We start from the raw sequence: 16,666 nt of genomic DNA, 5'->3' as shown, positions 1-16,666 counted from the left end.
CTATATTTATTATCTTTATGGTCCATTACGGAGCAAGCGAAGCGCTATGGTGGGAATTATTTTTTTAGAGCTCCTTTTACGTTCCCTCGCAATGTTTTTGTATTCTCTCGCAGTAAGTTTTGTGTTCCCACTAAAAGACTACTTTTGCATTCATCCTTAAACACTGCGAAAGAAGCAAAACTGTAGCGAGAGAGATCAAAAACATAAATTAAGGATAAATTCCCACCATGTCCCATTGGGGGCTCCGTAGGCTACATATGACTCAGGTAGTTTTTGTTTTTTTTACATGCCCAGAAGCTTGTCCCAGAGCCCGTCTACGGAGAGCCTTGCCACTCCGTATTAAGTCCCATTGTACCGAATTTTGGATGCAGTTCCACCAGAGTTCCACTGGGGGCGATCGCCATGAGTGCAGAATGAATGGGAGTCAATGGAGCTAGACGGCTAAATTTGTCTCTTTCACCTGATTGTCGTTGACAAATCTCAGATTTGATTGTAGTTTGTATAACTTCAACATGGGTTATAGGTCAAAAGTTGAATGAACGAGTACTTATGTCCTTTTGATTTCTTACAGGTTGGGTCGTTGTTGCACATAACACGCTAGCATTGTGCTAATGAATGACGTCATTGACACATTTTAAAGGCTTTTTAGAACAATTAAGTGACTTAAAAAAAAATATAATACTCAACCAAGTGTATTTTCTTTGCCCCCCCTTTCGAATACAATACTCAAATTACTTGAAAAAAAATTATATCCCGAGAAAAGTGGATTTTGAGGGGTAGAGCACCATAGACCTCCATGCATTCTGCACTCGTGGACGAGCGCCCTCATGTGGAACCACAGAAGGAACTGCAACCTGTTCAGAAACCGGAAGTTTTCCGAGAGTGGCAGTTCTCCCCTTATTAGACATTCTCTGCTTGTCCCAGAACTTGTCAGTTCTTACTTTTAATGAAAGCCGGAACTTTACAATCAACATCACACTTATTTATTTTTAAACATGAAACAATAGCCTACGGACTTTTTTCTTTCTGTCCAAGCGCAAAGACAACCCTTTTGGGGAGGTCTCTTGAACAGGAAATAGGAAGTCTGTTGGACTTCACATAATGACGTTTTTGTAAACATTGTGAACGAAGACAAGGTAAGTAGGCTACAAACGACAGATGAATTGTGAGAGAAAATAACTAGATTTAAGTCGATACAGCGGACAGCAAAATTCCCACGATTTGTTAAGTGAACTGTCAGTGCTGTTGAAGTAGGCTATGATAGCCTAAACGTTGGAGAAAGAAAGTGTACAAAATCGGGCTAAGTGGCTTTGTTTGATGGTTGTTTTGATCTGCTGACGTTAACCTTTACTGCTCATTTTCACAACAGAATCCACCGCCGTGCCTAGTATTATGGCAAGCAGACTACCCCTGTCAGAAGAGGACCTCTCCTGTCCAATCTGCTGTGACATATTCAGAGACCCCGTTGTGTTAAAATGCAGCCATAGTTTCTGCTCCACTTGCTTGCAGCAGTACTGGGGTCAAAAGCACGCAGCAAGAAGCTGCCCTCTCTGTCGAACGGAGTCCCTGGATGAACCAGTGGCCAGTCTCACCTTGAAAAACCTGTGCGATTCGTTGATTGAAGAAGGTATCTCCATGCCCCCAGATACTCGCGAGGAATGTGAGCCAGGGAACCTATGCCGATATCACGGAGAACGACTGAAACTCTTCTGCTTGCTCGACCGAGAGCCAATCTGTGTTATTTGTCACACTTCAAGAAAACACAAAAATCACGAGTGTTGCCCCGTTGAAGAGGCCGTTGTTGACGTAAAGGTAAGGGAATGATGTTCCCCCTCAGTTTTTGTATGTTTATTTACGCAAATATATTTATATATAGGCCTATATATATATATATATATATATATATATATATATATATATATATATATATATATATATATATATAAAGACATTTCTAATAGGCTAATGGTTTTCAGGAAGAGATGAGGTCTGCTCTGAACGCACTACAAGAGAAGTTGGAGGTGTTTGACAAAATGAAACGAAGCTTTGAAAGCACAGCCGAACACATAAAGGTCAGTCTTCTTAAGCGACGTTTCATTCATACATAGCGCTAAAACAAAAACACATATTTGCTCTTTCTGGGTTTCTTTTAGGCCCAGGCCCAGCAAACAGCCACGAGCATCCAGGAGGAGTTCGAGAAGCTGCATCACTTTCTGCGCGTGGAGGAGGCGGCGCGCCTCGCAGCGCTAAAGAGAGAAGAGGAGAGAAAGAGCCAACAGATGAGCGAGAAGGTGGCTGAGGTAGCCAGCAACATGGCCGCTCTCTCGGAAACCATTAAGGCCATGGAAGAGGAGATGGAGATGGAAAACTTAACAATCCTTCATGTAAGTACTAGGCAGTCTTTCAAATGTTTTGGAGCTGAAACTAGGCCATGCAAACCATGTTCACTGTCTGAAGTTGCCTATCTCCTTTCTTCAGAAATGCAAGAAAACATTATTGAGGTAAGTACATGTTTACAAGATGGTTACTCTTGGCATGCTCAATCTTTTAGATGACCTTTATGTGTAACACAAAAATGTAAATTTTAGGGCCCAGTGCACTTTTCCAGAGTCAACCATGAACCCAGGGGCTCTCATCAATGTGGCCCGCTATCTTGGCTCCCTCAAGTTCAGGGTCTGGGAGAAGATGCTTGGTGTGGTCAAATACAGTGAGTACCTGAAAACTGCTGGGTTCAGATGGCAAAACACCCAGGGTTTGCTCTGTTAATTAAGATGTACCGTTGCCAGCAATTGTAGAACTGTAGGCCTAGCTGGGGCATCAGTAGCAAGACATTCTAAAGGCAGCAGTGGCAACACCAATACCTGTGTAGCAACAGATCAATTCGAGTGAAATAGCTATTACCAGTTTCACAGTACTATAACTGAAGGGTAGCCCAGAGATACTGTATACCATCATTTCACAGGATGCTTACAGCATTAACCAACCGCACTCTTTTGTCCACTCTCACCAGCTCCAGTCACCCTGGACCCCAACACAGCTGCCCCCTGGCTCATCCTCTCCGACAGCCTGACCAGCGTCAGGGACGGCGAGGCCCGGCAGCCGCTGCCTGATAACCCTGAGCGCTTCTGCCCAGACACGGCCGTGCTGGGGTCCGAGGGCTTCAGCTCGGGCCGCCACTCCTGGGACGTGGAAGTGGGCGAGAACACCGCCTGGGTCTTGGGCGTCGCCAAGGAGTGGGTGCAGCGCAAGGAGAAGGTGTCGTCTGTGCTGAAGAATGGCTACCTGTCGGTGTACTACTACCACAAAATGTACTTTGCCGGCACGTCCCCCCTGACCCGTCTGAACCTGAAGAAGAGGCCCCAGCGGGTGCGCGTGGTGCTGGACTACGATAGGGGCCGCGTGGCTTTCTCAGACGCGGCAGATGGGACGTCCATCTACACCTTCAAGCACAGCTTCGCCGAGAAGGTCTACCCTTACTTCTGGGTGGGCTGTAAGTTGTGTCCACTCAAAATAGAGCAAAGAGAGTTGTGCGTGACCTCAGTGGATCACATGTGAACGTGGCATCTGATGCCCAGAAACCATAAGTGCGCTTACATGTGACAGGCATAGTGTGAGTCACATATGATATTGTGTTTTTTAAACATTCAATGCCTTAAGACAGACACTTTAAACATTTATATAATTTAATCATGTTTACATGTTTTTACGTTAGTGTTATTTGTTGTATTCCGCATTAAACATCCTTCCATTTTATGGATAAAATTTAACTATCAATGATGTCTTCCGTGTTGCATGCATATATGCCTAATCAAGTTATAGAAATTAAGTAGCTGAATTTTGTGTGAGATGGTATGTGTATGGGTTTTCTCAGGTACCAGTTGCACAGAACATTTTAGTGTTCTTCATCCAGTATCCCATGACAACACATGAAGCTTTATATTCCATGCAGCAACGTTTTGTATTTAAAAAAAAAAAAAAGACAGATAAAACAGTTTGGACTTTCAACATGACATAATTCATTATATTTACAAATGACTGTAAAACAATAACATCTTTTAAAAATATAATAAAATTTAGACCTTTGAGCTAAAGCTGATGTTAACTTTAATTTCCCCAGGTTGCTATTCAAGGTTAAATAGGGTATTTTTCCATAATTGTTACTTTGTGCAAATTCCATTTTTATTAACAGTTCATTTAAGTGGAAAAATATGCATTCCTTTGATATCCAGTATATGATTGGCTAATGAGATGCAGCGCGTAAGACAAAATCAACACAAAACACTCACAAAAAAACATTGCTATCCACATTACTGATGCAGCAGGGACTTTTTGATCTTGTGCGTCCACTACACACACAGCACCCTAATGTTTCTGGCTTGAAACAGTTATGACTCTTATGGAACAAAAGTCCCAAGACATGGTCTGTGCACATACAAGACAACATCCCATTACGATGCAGCTCCCCTTTACATCCATACCATTTCAAACTCATCCACCCTGATGTTAAGCCCTTAATGCAAAGTTCTAAATATTAAGGTAATGCTTAGGAATATCCCTTTCTGGCCCATCTTCACAGAATTCCATTTGTTTTGTGTGTGTTATGGGCTTGGGGTTGTCTTTTAAGTGTCCTTGGGAAGCTAAAAGCCCACAAGACACAGAGAGAGAGAAGAAACAAAAGTGCATGCTGGGAAAAAAGGCTACATCACAACTCCACTTAAACCTCACTTTGATAGCTGAACACAGCACAAAAAAAAGAAAACATTCCCAAACAAGAAAGCCGAAATAGGAAAGTCACATGGAGTTGCCATGTACAGTGTAAGTCAAAGGCTCCTTTGAAATCGCTGATTAAGCATGATTCAGTTAGTAGTGATCACCGACTCTGTCTTGACTTACAAACGGAGTGCTTCTACAAAAGTTTCTCTGGTGGTGCGAAACGTTTCTGAACATTCTGTATCTCATCAGATTTAACAGTTACAGACAAGACAACTGTGCTGTATCTATCATGACAAGCAATGCAAAGTGACATAGAGGCTTCACAATAAGCGACAAAAGAAAAGTTTGCAGCACTGGTGGTCCAAAGTCTTGAAACAGTTAAAAGGCAAAAAAGAACACACAAGTAACCTAGAATAACATCAATGATTAAACTCCAAGTTTACAAAAGTTGTGTTTTGAATACTATCAAACATCAAAATGAAATGTTGGTAAGAGACCACTAAGACTTTCTCCATGACCAGTTCATTGTCCATTGTCCCTACAGTTGGTTAGTCCAGGCAAGGTACAGCGCTGGTGCACAGTAGAGTACCATTCCCTTTCCTTCCATTGGCTGACCAATTATTGAAGAAATAAAAAACAACATTACAACTACAGCCGTCCACTTAAGTCAGCAACAACAAACACAGACAAACAGTATTAAAGACGTTATGATAATTAGATTTACCCACACATTTACACAGAGGCAAACTCAGGAAAAAAGTTTTCAGAAGATGACAAGGTTTCCCTTCAAAGAGGCTGTTCTTTTTTTCTCTCATTTTAAAAACGCTGATTGAAATCTGACTCTTCTCCAGTGATTCGATGTCTGGTACCTCTGAATGTAAAATATCACAGAGAGCCTCGCTGGCGCTGGGACAAGGATTTATTTCTTCTGGAGGGTGTAGTGCCGGCCACCGAGACTAAACAGGGCAGGATGGGAGATTATTGTGTAGCAGCAATGAGCTAGGAGGTGAGCGTTTCACACACACACACACACACACACACACACACACATGCATACATATACACACACGCGCACACAATAACACACCGGTCCTGAGGGAGAGGGGAGCTCACTTGTTAATGGTGGATGTGTTTGTGTGGGTGAGCGCGTGTGTGACTCTGAATATGTGAAGGAGGATGGGTGGCTCACTCGCAGGCCAGTTTGCTATCAAAGCTAGAGAGGCCAATAGCAAAGGCCTGCAGAGCACACATAGGGTAGTTAAAGTCCAGAGTGAAGACGTCCTCGGCTACTCTGCCGAACTGCATCACGATGTAGTCCGCTGTAAAGAGAAGAATAGCATGGAGAGGCTCAATAAGAGAACAAATGAGAAAAATGTCTGTCAATATTTTATGTTCCCATCTATTGTGTGGCACTGAATCATCATTAACGTGTAGACCAGTATGAACAGATGATACGAAGATGGCGAAGGACAGATGGAACTCACGATCATTGTCATGGACAATCTGGAAGTTCTTGACGGAGGCCTGGGTGACCCGACCGTGGAAATTGAGTACGTAGGACTGCGTATCGTCGTTCCACACGGGGGCCTTGTTGTGCAGCTCAATCAGATTGTCCAGAGCGCGGCCCTGCCACTTGCCCAGCAGAGTGTCCTGCTCCTGAAACCACAAAAGGGGAGAGGCGCTCACTGTCTGGATTTTTCAAGTCTCTTCAGGTCATTCTTGCAGTATTGCTTGTTTCCCTATCCCTATGAATGACTACATACATATTCATACCTAAATGCATCTCAGTGGCTTTTGAGATACAAGTAACACTCACAAGCCTGAACAAACGTCAGAAGAGTGGTCAACACATAGTTCATCTAATATAGAAGCCAAGCCAAGTAGACTCACGCTGGTTGGTCGAACGGGTATCCGCTCAAAGTTCATGTTCATCCCAGGGATGATGACTGTCATCTTACGGGGCCCTTTGAAGCCCAAAACGTTGGTCTCCTATAACAACAGAAATCCAAAAACTCTTTTATTATAATATAATCAATAAACAAACAATACTTATCTGTTCAGTGTAGTAATGACACAGCTGAATGTATGTGTGAGTGTACATGATGTGTTCATGTGTGTATGTTTGTATGCATGTTTACACAGGCTATTCTGAATACTTGCCTGCATGGCTATATGTGTTTTTATGGATGTATATTTAAATATATACGATCGTGTGACTCACATAGCATATGACAGCCAGCTCCTGCCTTGTGTTGTATTCATGTTTACACACGCTGTTGTGAATTCTTGCATGACTCTACATGTTTATTGTAGGTCTATTTAAATGTATACATGATCGCATGACTCACATAGCATATGGCGGCCAGCTCCTGCCGTGTGTTGCTTTCCTCAAGGAGTGTACCCGGGTTCTTTGTGGGATTTGTGCCATTGTCGTACACTGTGAACTTTGTCCCCATAAGGTTGGACCTGGAAGTGGACAACAAAAGCCCTTTTTTAATGCTCATGAACAGAGGAAGTTAATATGTGTGTGTGCGCGTGTGTGTGTGTGTGTGTACGTACATTTGTATGCGTGTGTGTGTGTGTGTGTGTGTGTGTGTGTGTGTGTGTGTGTGTGTGTGTGTACATTTCTATGCATTTGTTTGGGTGTAATATCTACCTCAGCTTCCCCACAAAGCTCTCCCCCTCACGGGACAGGTCAGTGGCGTCCACAGATATCAAATAGTTGGAAGTCTTACTCTTTTTCCTTTTCCTTCCTGCCAGAAGAAAAAACTAAAACAGAGAAAAAAAAAGACATGAGATAAAATAGAATACGATATAACTAATTTTAGTCCGTATACACCTCTGCAACCAAAAAAATGGTTTTAAATGTTTTTTTTTTTATTTGCTTATTTGTGTGATAATTAAAGAAACACTGTCTTGAGATATCTGATGATTTTAAGTGTCTGTGAAGTTACTTAGAAGCTGATAGTCCTCCAGCCCCTCTGCGGTTCTCGTCCTCCTCCCCACACCTCCTTTCCCCTCTCTGCTCACCTTCCGGCCGTCTTCCTTCTCCAGGTGCATGAAGTATGTGGGGTAGAGTCCACGGTCCATCCCCTTCTTATCGCGGGTGATGCGACACTTGACAGTCGTGCCGCGAGGAGCGGGCCGTAACACAAACTCCTCCAGGTGGTCTGCGTCAATCGGGGGGATTTCTGAGGAAGGCGAGCCAGGAGCCACGTACTCCTGTAAGGCACATCAGGAATCAGGGGTCAACTTCATAAAATTGGACTGGTTTGTACTAGAGTTCCCTCTCTCAATCTCACCAAACTGTTCTAAATTTTAACAGCAAAACGATCAACTGAAAATTGATTGCAAAAATAACATATTAGATGGTTATGTTAAAACAGCACAAAGCTTTTAGCCCACTGATTATATCTGAATATAAGGTTGTCATACAGTCACAAATGTTTGACTTACAGATGATACAGTAGTTTCATATTTTGGTACATTCAGAGGGGGAATTACAGCAGAAAGTTTGAAAAATGTGATTCTCACTGTGCTGGACTTTGTGCTGGAGGCCGATGCCGGACGGTTACACTCTGTGTTGGGGGAGACTGAAAGAGTGTGATCCTCCTCTTCCTCCTCCTCCTCCTCCTCCTCACTGGCCTCATCATAATTCATGCTGTCAGAGAGTCCTGAGACCGAGAGAGAGAGAGAGCGAGAGAGAGAGAGCGAGAGACAAAAATAGAGTAGGAAGAAAAAAAACGAGTAGGAAAAAGAAAGAAGTGTGATTTATAAAAAGCATGGGTACATGATTCATCAGTATTCCCAAAGTTTGAATACAAAACAATTCTGAAACCCTTTCTAATTTAAAATATATATATTTGCAAGGTCTACAGTTTAACAATTTAGTTCTTGTACAGCCAAAAATGGCCCGGTTATGTATTCTGCAAAGCTTCCTTATGTGAAAAACCAAAACGCACTCCCTGACACAATATTTTTTTTTGCAACCAATAATGCAATGCAGCATAGCTGGGGCTTGAACTGTAGCTTGAAATATTCAACAGCCAGCTTCCCTTGCCTAAAAAACATCCCCCATATGCATACTGATAGGGCCTGGAAAGGCAGTGACATGGCAATGTTTTATAAGGTAAAGGTGAACAGGTTTCCCTGGCCTGGTTTCCCAGCAACTAAACCGAGGAGAGTGCAGATGCTAATGTTAGCCTCTCATCCGCCTCTGCTAGCCCGCTCAAAAAAGCACTCCAAAAACAAATAGGGTTTTAATCACTTTAATTAGAGTGCACCTTTTCAGTTGCCTCATTTAGAGTGAAAGGGGGTCTTTGTTGACATAATGTATGCATAGTAGCCACATGTTTAAATCTGGTCATAGGAGCCATGACTCAGTTGAACAGAACCCATCAGCTAACTAACAGCAACCCCTTTATAGCCAGCAGTTTGAGTGGATTTATTTGCAGACAAGGGTGAGGTATGAGTTACTGCATCAAAGGAGCCCGAGCACCAATACAGACATTGACACACCATACATACACACAATCTGTCTCATGTAGACAGTTAAACAGAAAGACACACACACACACACACACACACACACACAGAATGGGTCTCTCCGCATTACGGTCAGTTATTGGATTTGTGGTCCATGACTCCCACTCTGTGGATTATTTAATACTTGGCAGCTTGTGAAACAGCTCATTTCTAATAGGAGGGTGCACACTTTTAAAAAAAGGTGAGCAAGGTTGTTGAGTTCTGCAGTTTTGTTTTGTTTTGTTTTGTTTTTTCTTGAGAAAGAAGAATGTGTTTTCTTGCCTTGTCAGATTTGTGGCTCTGCAAGTTCTGCACGTTTTTACTTTTCCGAAATGTAACTTAATTCTTCAAGATTACTTCAGTCCACATGGCAGACCCGAACGTCTGCCTGCACTGCTTTGGAAAGGCAGAGACAGATAGAGACAAGCGTGCAGAACAGAAAAAGAACTGCTTGTGTTCTGTTTGTGCTTCTGCTTCTTGCTCTGCACCACTGTGTCACCCGTCCAAATTCTGCTGGCCGGTCCGTGATTAAATGCAGACGGAGTGTTGCTGAGCACTTAGGAAAACAGAGTGACTCTGTCCGTGGTCAGTCACATGGGACGGTGTGCGGATGACCGTGTATCCCTGGTACACCATGACCTGAATCGAATGACATCATGGGGTACAGGGTGGAATCATCCCCTGCTATGGAGAATTGACGAGCTGTATATTTCCTTATTATATTTCCTGTCTGTCGATCTCTTTCTTTCTGTCTCATCCTCTTTTCTTTACCTTTGTCTGTCACATTGTCTCTGTTTTATTATTTTGTCTACATGTCTTTAAAGAAGGCTCTTAAGCTTACGTCATACAAACAAAGGCAAAAATCCTGCTTCCCGTATCACCCAAGGCCTGACCATTTCTTTCTTTTCCAAATTGAGGTGTTCCTTTTCCATTACTTGTTGTGCCATTTCTCCGAAATATGTGACAAGAGGCTGTGGCTGATAAGTGTTTCCAGGAAACGGTCTGATGTTCATTTTCCTCCAGTGACTATCCTTGAGACTGGGGGCTTATTAGCACCGGCACTAAAATTACACCCTGATGCCACTCATCATGTTTGGCACGGAGGAGGAGATGAACTGCAATCTCACAGCAGAGGATTATGGGCAGAGGTTCTGTGTTGGTCTTAAATGTTGAGTGTATTGACGACATGTAGTTCCACAAAGGTCAATGTCCCCATTAGGTCATTAAACTCATATCAAAATAATTAATAAGCTATTGTTTTTCATGTTCAAGATGCTGAAGCTGTGTCAGAACTTCTTTGTAACACGTGACATATGTCTACTCCGATGTACATTACATTACAAGACCTTTATCTTTTCTTCTGTCAGTGTAATGGGAAAGGAAGTCAGAGTCAAGGACAATTTTACTGCACCAAGATGTCTGCAGAGATTCCCAGTATACAAAAGGTAATAGGCCTACGGGGCAGAAATAAATTGCAATACATTGCAGAATCATTGCAGACAATACTTTCTTAATTGTAAAATTGACAGACTTGCAATAATATCATACTGTGATCTCCCCCAACACTGGATAAATTGCCTCATTTCTCATTGAGACAGTAACTTCACATCCATACCCACAAACACACAAAATATTACTGCATGGTAAATGCTGTCCTGGGATTTTTTATCCACATTCTTGCAAGGTCACTGAAATGACTTCAAAAGACTCTGTGCCTGTGCCTGTGCCTGTGCCTGTGCCTGTGCCTGTGCAAAAGAGAAAGAGAATGGCTCTGTCCGAAGCGGAAGGCAGCTGTCTGCTATCTCGCTGCCCCCAGCTCTCTAACTAGTCACTTGCCGTAGCAGGCATCAAGGTACCAGCTACGCACTTTGTTTCGGACAGCCTAGCAAGACAGCAACACAGAACACCGTTGCCAGGATACCAGAAAGCAGAATAACGTAAAATTCCGCAGCAGCAACAGCTGCTCACAATTAAACAGAATTTTGGACGTTGAAGGCAGCATGAAGGATACATCTATGCTGCCTTCAAAATTCGGCAAGACGAAGGTATCTTAGAACGCAGCATTTCATAGAAATATTTGAATCGGACATGCCTCAATGCCTCGCTGCCACTGAATGCTATCTTAGACGGCAGCATTTTCCCCGTTTCGGACATAGCCACAATGTGTGGTTGTCTGTTTGTATCTTAAGGCCAATTCAAGTTTCATCCAGCCTTATCAGCAATTAAGCTATGTGGACATGCAGCTGAGGCAACCTCACTAAGATCTAGGTTAGAGCAACTAGATTAACTGTATTTATTCTCCTGCCAAAGGCAGTGAAAGAACTAAGGAGAGAACAAAGCACAAAGCAACAAAAGGTGTTGGTGCCTTATTGACAATTTCCTTTGTTTCCATTTGTTTACACAATAAAACCTCATGTTTACCATTTTTAAAGCACGGAGTCTCGAGTCCATGACTAAAATGGCTGACTGGTTGATAGCCTGGCCTCTCCTCTGACCCTATTATAGTGGCTGAGTGAGTGAGTGAGTGAGTGAGTGAATGAGAGAGTGAGTAAGAGTCAGAGACAGAGAGCGAGAGAGAGAGTGTGTGTGTGTGTGTGTGTTTGAGTGTGTGCTAGAGAGTGCCACTGCGAGTCTGTTGCCCTTCTGACAGGTCTGCACCAGCCCCTGAGGGCTGCGTTGGGTAAATGGCAGACACACTGAGTAGACTGTCCTTGACTGACTGATTTGCCTTTGGTCTCCGACAATCTACAGTCAGAAAATCAAGTAAACTGGATGTTACGAACCCAACCCTCTTCTCCTTCTCCTCTACAATTCAGACATCTTTTTTTCTAATCAAAAGATTGTAATTCTCTCTCACACAGAAAGATGAACCGGTATGGGATCACAACAAAGGACACAACAAAAAAAAAAGCTAAAATAAAAAAACACAAACATCTCATTTCAAATAATGACTGGTTACAGACACAATTATATCTGGCTCAATCCACCACAGTATTCATTCTCTAATAATTATAGAAATGAATTGCGATGTAATAATATATATTCTAGCTGAATGTCTGTGTGTTGTTTATCCATAACACCGCAGACAGTTACTGAGAGACTCACCTCTCTTCTGAAGCAGCTCATGTATGTCCGTCTTGGGCTCCAGCAACGTCTCCGTGTCCCCGTCCCTGTCCGGCTCCTCAGCGGGCGGGGACTGCGGGGCTTGGCTCACGGACAGGATCTGGACCCTGGAGCCCGTGTCAGGGACCTCAGTGCCAAGGAAGGCTGCAGGGCCATCAATCCCTTCAGGGTCAAAGGTCAAATATTAGGAACTGATACCACAAGTTTACAGACCTACTCATTTCCTACAACAGGTCTTGGTTTCGATCAGTAGCAAATGAAACATTTGCCATGGATTGCTTTTTTTTTTTCTGCATCTACTGGTCCACTGTGGAATGCAAAGAGGAGCAACCTTCCTTCACACAGGGTTTTAACACTGATTTTGCAGCTGTGACTGCCTAGGTGGTGAATGCCAAACACTTAAGTCAAGACTATATAGTTGCTGAGCTAGCGTACCCTGGGAGCCCTGGGTTGAGTTTCTTGCCTGTCTCTCTAAGTAGCGCTTTACTGGATCCCTGCTGTTCTTCCAGCAGCCTCAGAGCACCTGTCGTTCCACTACAGATCTCCTGCTCCGGGGGAACCCTCTCTGTTCTTGCTAATGGCTCAGGTGAGTTCTTCTGCTGCTGCCGCTGTTCCTGCTGACACCTCTCTCCTCCTCCCTGAGCGGCCTCTCGCACCCACACGACTAACGTCTGAGGTGACGAGTTTCTCCTCTCTAGATCGATCAGGACTGAAATTTTATGCGCAGGCATACACACACACAAATAGATGCATATAGATACACATACATAAAATCACACACACAGGCATCATCACATTATCTTTAGTCACATCTTGCTATTTTACTTTAAGGAGCATGCCAACTTTTAGGGAAATGAGCTCATTTGTTGTGTACTTCAGACTTAGATTAGAGGATACATACCCTTCTCTTATCTGTGCATGAGGAAGTGGAACCCACTCCCTGTGAATTATGCTAAGCTAGGCAAACGGGGTTAGACTGGGTTATTGCACACACAGAGAAGAGAAGGGTATGTATCCTCTTATCCTAACTGTGATTAGACAGCAAATAAGCTAAGGTAATTTTCCAAAAAGCTGGCATTTTTCCTTTAAGTTTTTGTCTAACTTGTTGCTGTACTCTAACTTGTTTGAAAGGCATTTGGCCTTGAATGAAGTTCTAAAAGTTCTACTAGCTCCTCTGCTCTCCTGCGTCCTGCTCTACCTTCCTCGGCCAGCCTGATCTGACTGGGCCGGCGTCGGACAGGGGACCTTGGAAGCAGCGGCCAGTGCTCATCATCGTCCCACCGCAGGGCATAGCACTCTCTGGGTTCTGGCACAGCACACACACATGCACACACACTCATACGCAAGGGTCGAGGACGCATGCACGCACACAAATCCATGCAACCAACCACAGCCACATTCACACAACACATTCACACACTGATATATTTGGCCACAATTCTCATGCTCTCTAACTTTACAAGTCAACCCTTGACTGTCCCATTTTAAGGGGCACGGCCACATTCTTTCAAACACACTCCGGCCCAAACAGATGAAAACTCTCTCACCATCCAGGATGACGTCGCTGGTGACGCTGTGGCGGGACTCCACGAGCGGAGCCTGCTCCTCGCTGCGGCGGGGCCGAGAGCGCCGAGGCCGGGCCTCCGGATTGGGCTGCACCATCAGGGGCTCCTGCCGCTTCCGCCGCTGCTTCTGTTCCAGCAGGGCCCTCTGTGCAGCGGAGGACACACGGAACACAGACGTTACAAAGAAAACCCTTACACTGCGTTCAAAATTATTATGCAAATTACATTTTTCGCAGATTTTCCTAAATAGTTGATGCGAATGACAGTCAGTATAACTTTCAAGTCATCAACCGTTAGATTATACTTCACATTTGATTGAACAAACCTCCCTATGATAACAGTATTTATTTTTCAAAAATAAAAAACTCAAAATGCACTGTTCCAAATTATTATGCACAACAGAGTTTCAAGACATTTTATAGGTTTAGTTGTAAAGAACTAAAAATGGTCATTGGTTGAATTTGCAGCATTAGGTCATATAAATTAAATCAAAATTTATTTCAATCAAAAACATCTTAACAGGCTAAGTTACATGTTAACATACCCCTTCATTGATATCACCTTCACAATTCTTGCAACCATTAAACTTGTGAGTTCTTGGAGAGTTTCTGCTTTAATGTCTTTGCAGGATGTCAGAATAGCCTCCCAGACCTGCTGCTTGGATGTGAACTGCCTCCCACCCTCATAGATCTTTTGCTTGATGATGCACCAAAGGTTCTCAATAGGGTTGAGGTCAGGGGAAGATAGGGGCCACACCATGAGTTTCTCTCCTTTTGTGCCCATAGCAGCCAATGACCCAGAGGTATTCTTTGCATGAGATGGTGCATTGTCATGCATGAAGAGGATTTTCCTACAGAAGGCACGGTTCTTCTTTTTTGTACCACGGAAGAAAGTGGTCAGTCAGAAACTCTACATACTTTGCCGAGGTCATTTTCACACCGTCAGGGACCCTAAAGGGGCCTACCAGCTACCTCTCCATGATTACGGCCCAAAACATCACCACACCACCTCCTTGCTGACGTCTCAGCCTTCTTTGGACATGGTGGCCATTCACCAACCATCCATTACTCCAGCCACCTGGACCATCTAGGGTTGCATGGCACTCATCCGTAAACAAAACCATTTGGAAAATAGTCTTCATATATTCCTGAGCCCACTGCAACCGTTTCTGCTTGTGAGCATTGTTTAGGGGTGGCCGAATAGTAGGTTTATGCACTTGCAAACTTCTTGAGGATCCTACACCTTGAGGTTCGTGGGACTCCAAAGGCACCAGCAGCTTCAAATACCTGTTTGCTGCTTTGCAATGGCATTTAGCAGCTGCTCTCTTAATCCTATGAATTTGTCTGGCAGAAACCTTACTTACTCTGAATTACACAAGGTAGTGCACAATTTCACACTTTTCAGCAGCAGAGATATTGCTTGAAACCTGTGGCATGCTTAATAATGTGAAACATCCTTCTTAAGTAGTTTTCCTTTGATTGGGCTCACATGGCAAACTAATTATCACAGGTGTGAGATTGATTTAAATGATTCCTGAGACACAATACCATCCAAGAGTTTAATTGAAAAACCAAAAACATGTTTATGACACTGCAAATCAAATTTGCATAATAATTTGGAACATGGTGTATATCTGCAATCACATATTTCTTGAACCGAATGACAGGAAATGTAGGTAGAGTAATGTGGTCAGAATTAGATTTTTTTAAAAGAAACCAATAGTTTTTGTTCATCTATAATCAGATGCCATTACCTGCAGGAATCTTCTACATTACTTGTGTAATTACAGTTGTCTACATCTACCTTTTTGTCTTGAAACTCACATGTTCTTAGACATTTATAACTAACAGAACTAACTGTTCTAATTCATTTCCACAAATTATGCTCAAAATGACAGAATACTCCACTGGTTGCTATGGAGACTCCTTTGGTTTATTGTTCAGCTTGTTACCCTTTGCCGATTAAGTGACTATTTTTAATGCAGCCCCTAGTACTTGCAGATTCTTATGTTGATATATGTGGTCTCGTTTCTGCTCTGTTGACTGTTTCATATTGTTGAGTTGAAAAGTGTATTTGGAACATAAAACAAAGACTACAGACAGTGACAAACACTTCTGCTACTGTTGCAGTAGAATTTAGCATTTAAAATCATGGAAGTGAACATGAACACTTCAAAGGGTAGTCTAGTTGTTGACCACACAGCAATAAAAAGGTGAGAAACTACAATTTCTTATTATGTTAGTCTATTCCAATATATAAGATGTTAATACATCCAGGCCTACAAAGAGTGTCCTGCCTTTGCCAGGACTCTTCAATGAAACTGGAGAGAATGCCATATGTACCCCTGGGACCCTAAAGTTGTATTGAGATATTGAGACTCTCTCACAACCTTCGATACTGCTTCAGGCCTGCTACCATCTGACCTAAAAGATCAAAAGTCTTCCATGAGTCACATCGACCACACATTTATACACAGGGTAGGACAGAGATGGCGATTTGGATTCCAAAATTGCCCCCCCCCCCTCTCTCCCTCCCTTGCAAGGGCAGCTCCTAAAGTGGGCAGCAGCAGCAGCCCCTGCCCCAGGCCTAACAGCTGTGTGTGCAGCTGCTGCTGCTCTCTGGGTGTCTTTGAGCACTGTCTGCAAAAGAACACTCTTTGCTATGGGCCATGTGTCCACAATTAGGTAACACTGAAAAGCACAGTCACACTTTCCTTGGGTGTTCTTCAACATGCTTCCTCC

General features: G+C 43.2%; 2 protein-coding genes across 7 annotated transcripts in view; one reads left to right on the top strand and one right to left on the bottom strand.

Annotated features, from left to right (window-relative positions):
- Positions 1–922: 922 nt before the first annotated feature.
- On the top strand, positions 923–3,774 carry LOC121697663 (E3 ubiquitin-protein ligase TRIM35-like). 2 transcript variants are annotated; one of them, XM_042079300.1, is made up of 7 exons: positions 923–1,136; positions 1,370–1,812; positions 1,977–2,072; positions 2,154–2,384; positions 2,479–2,501; positions 2,589–2,707; positions 3,011–3,774. In XM_042079300.1, the coding sequence occupies exons 2-7, from the start codon at positions 1,393–1,395 to the stop codon at positions 3,553–3,555; spliced, it is 1,434 nt and encodes a 477-aa protein (XP_041935234.1). In that variant the 5' UTR covers positions 923–1,136; positions 1,370–1,392; the 3' UTR covers positions 3,556–3,774. The 2 variants fall into 2 exon arrangements, with proteins under 2 accessions (XP_041935234.1, XP_041935235.1); XM_042079301.1 differs by lacking the exon at positions 923–1,136 and having other exon boundaries at positions 1,144–1,812.
- A 1,840-nt stretch (positions 3,775–5,614) lies between these two features.
- zmp:0000000711 (tubby-related protein 3) overlaps positions 5,615–16,666 on the bottom strand; it is a 29,003-nt gene continuing 17,951 nt past the window's right edge. The window contains exons 4-14 of one of the 5 annotated variants that reach the window (XM_042079269.1): positions 13,908–14,070; positions 13,559–13,666; positions 12,824–13,069; positions 12,343–12,522; positions 8,248–8,387; positions 7,744–7,935; positions 7,370–7,482; positions 7,062–7,179; positions 6,604–6,702; positions 6,198–6,369; positions 5,615–6,032 (exon numbers count right to left, since the gene is read on the bottom strand). In XM_042079269.1, the coding sequence (XP_041935203.1) occupies positions 5,899–6,032; positions 6,198–6,369; positions 6,604–6,702; positions 7,062–7,179; positions 7,370–7,482; positions 7,744–7,935; positions 8,248–8,387; positions 12,343–12,522; positions 12,824–13,069; positions 13,559–13,666; positions 13,908–14,070 (1,665 nt within the window). In that variant the 3' untranslated portion in view covers positions 5,615–5,898. The remainder of the gene's footprint in view (positions 6,033–6,197; positions 6,370–6,603; positions 6,703–7,061; positions 7,180–7,369; positions 7,483–7,743; positions 7,936–8,247; positions 8,388–12,342; positions 12,523–12,823; positions 13,070–13,558; positions 13,667–13,907; positions 14,071–16,666) is intronic. The other 4 variants (XM_042079270.1, XM_042079271.1, XM_042079272.1 and 1 more) reach the window with 4 other exon arrangements.

Source organism: Alosa sapidissima, chromosome 22 (genome assembly GCF_018492685.1).
Source record: "Alosa sapidissima isolate fAloSap1 chromosome 22, fAloSap1.pri, whole genome shotgun sequence".
In the NCBI taxonomy this organism is placed as follows: domain Eukaryota; kingdom Metazoa; phylum Chordata; class Actinopteri; order Clupeiformes; family Clupeidae; genus Alosa; species Alosa sapidissima.
The sequence above is the reverse complement of the archived record's forward strand: the minus strand, read 5'-3'. Positions and strand labels throughout refer to the sequence as shown.

Coding starts and splice junctions, on each gene's coding strand:
- LOC121697663 (XM_042079300.1), top strand. CDS start 1,393: ATGGCAAGCAGACTACCCCTGTCAGAAGAGGACCTCTCCTGTCCAATC. Junction 2,385..2,478: donor AAAACTTAACAATCCTTCAT/GTAAGTACTAGG, acceptor TCCTTTCTTCAG/AAATGCAAGAAAACATTATT. Junction 2,708..3,010: donor GCTTGGTGTGGTCAAATACA/GTGAGTACCTGA, acceptor CACTCTCACCAG/CTCCAGTCACCCTGGACCCC.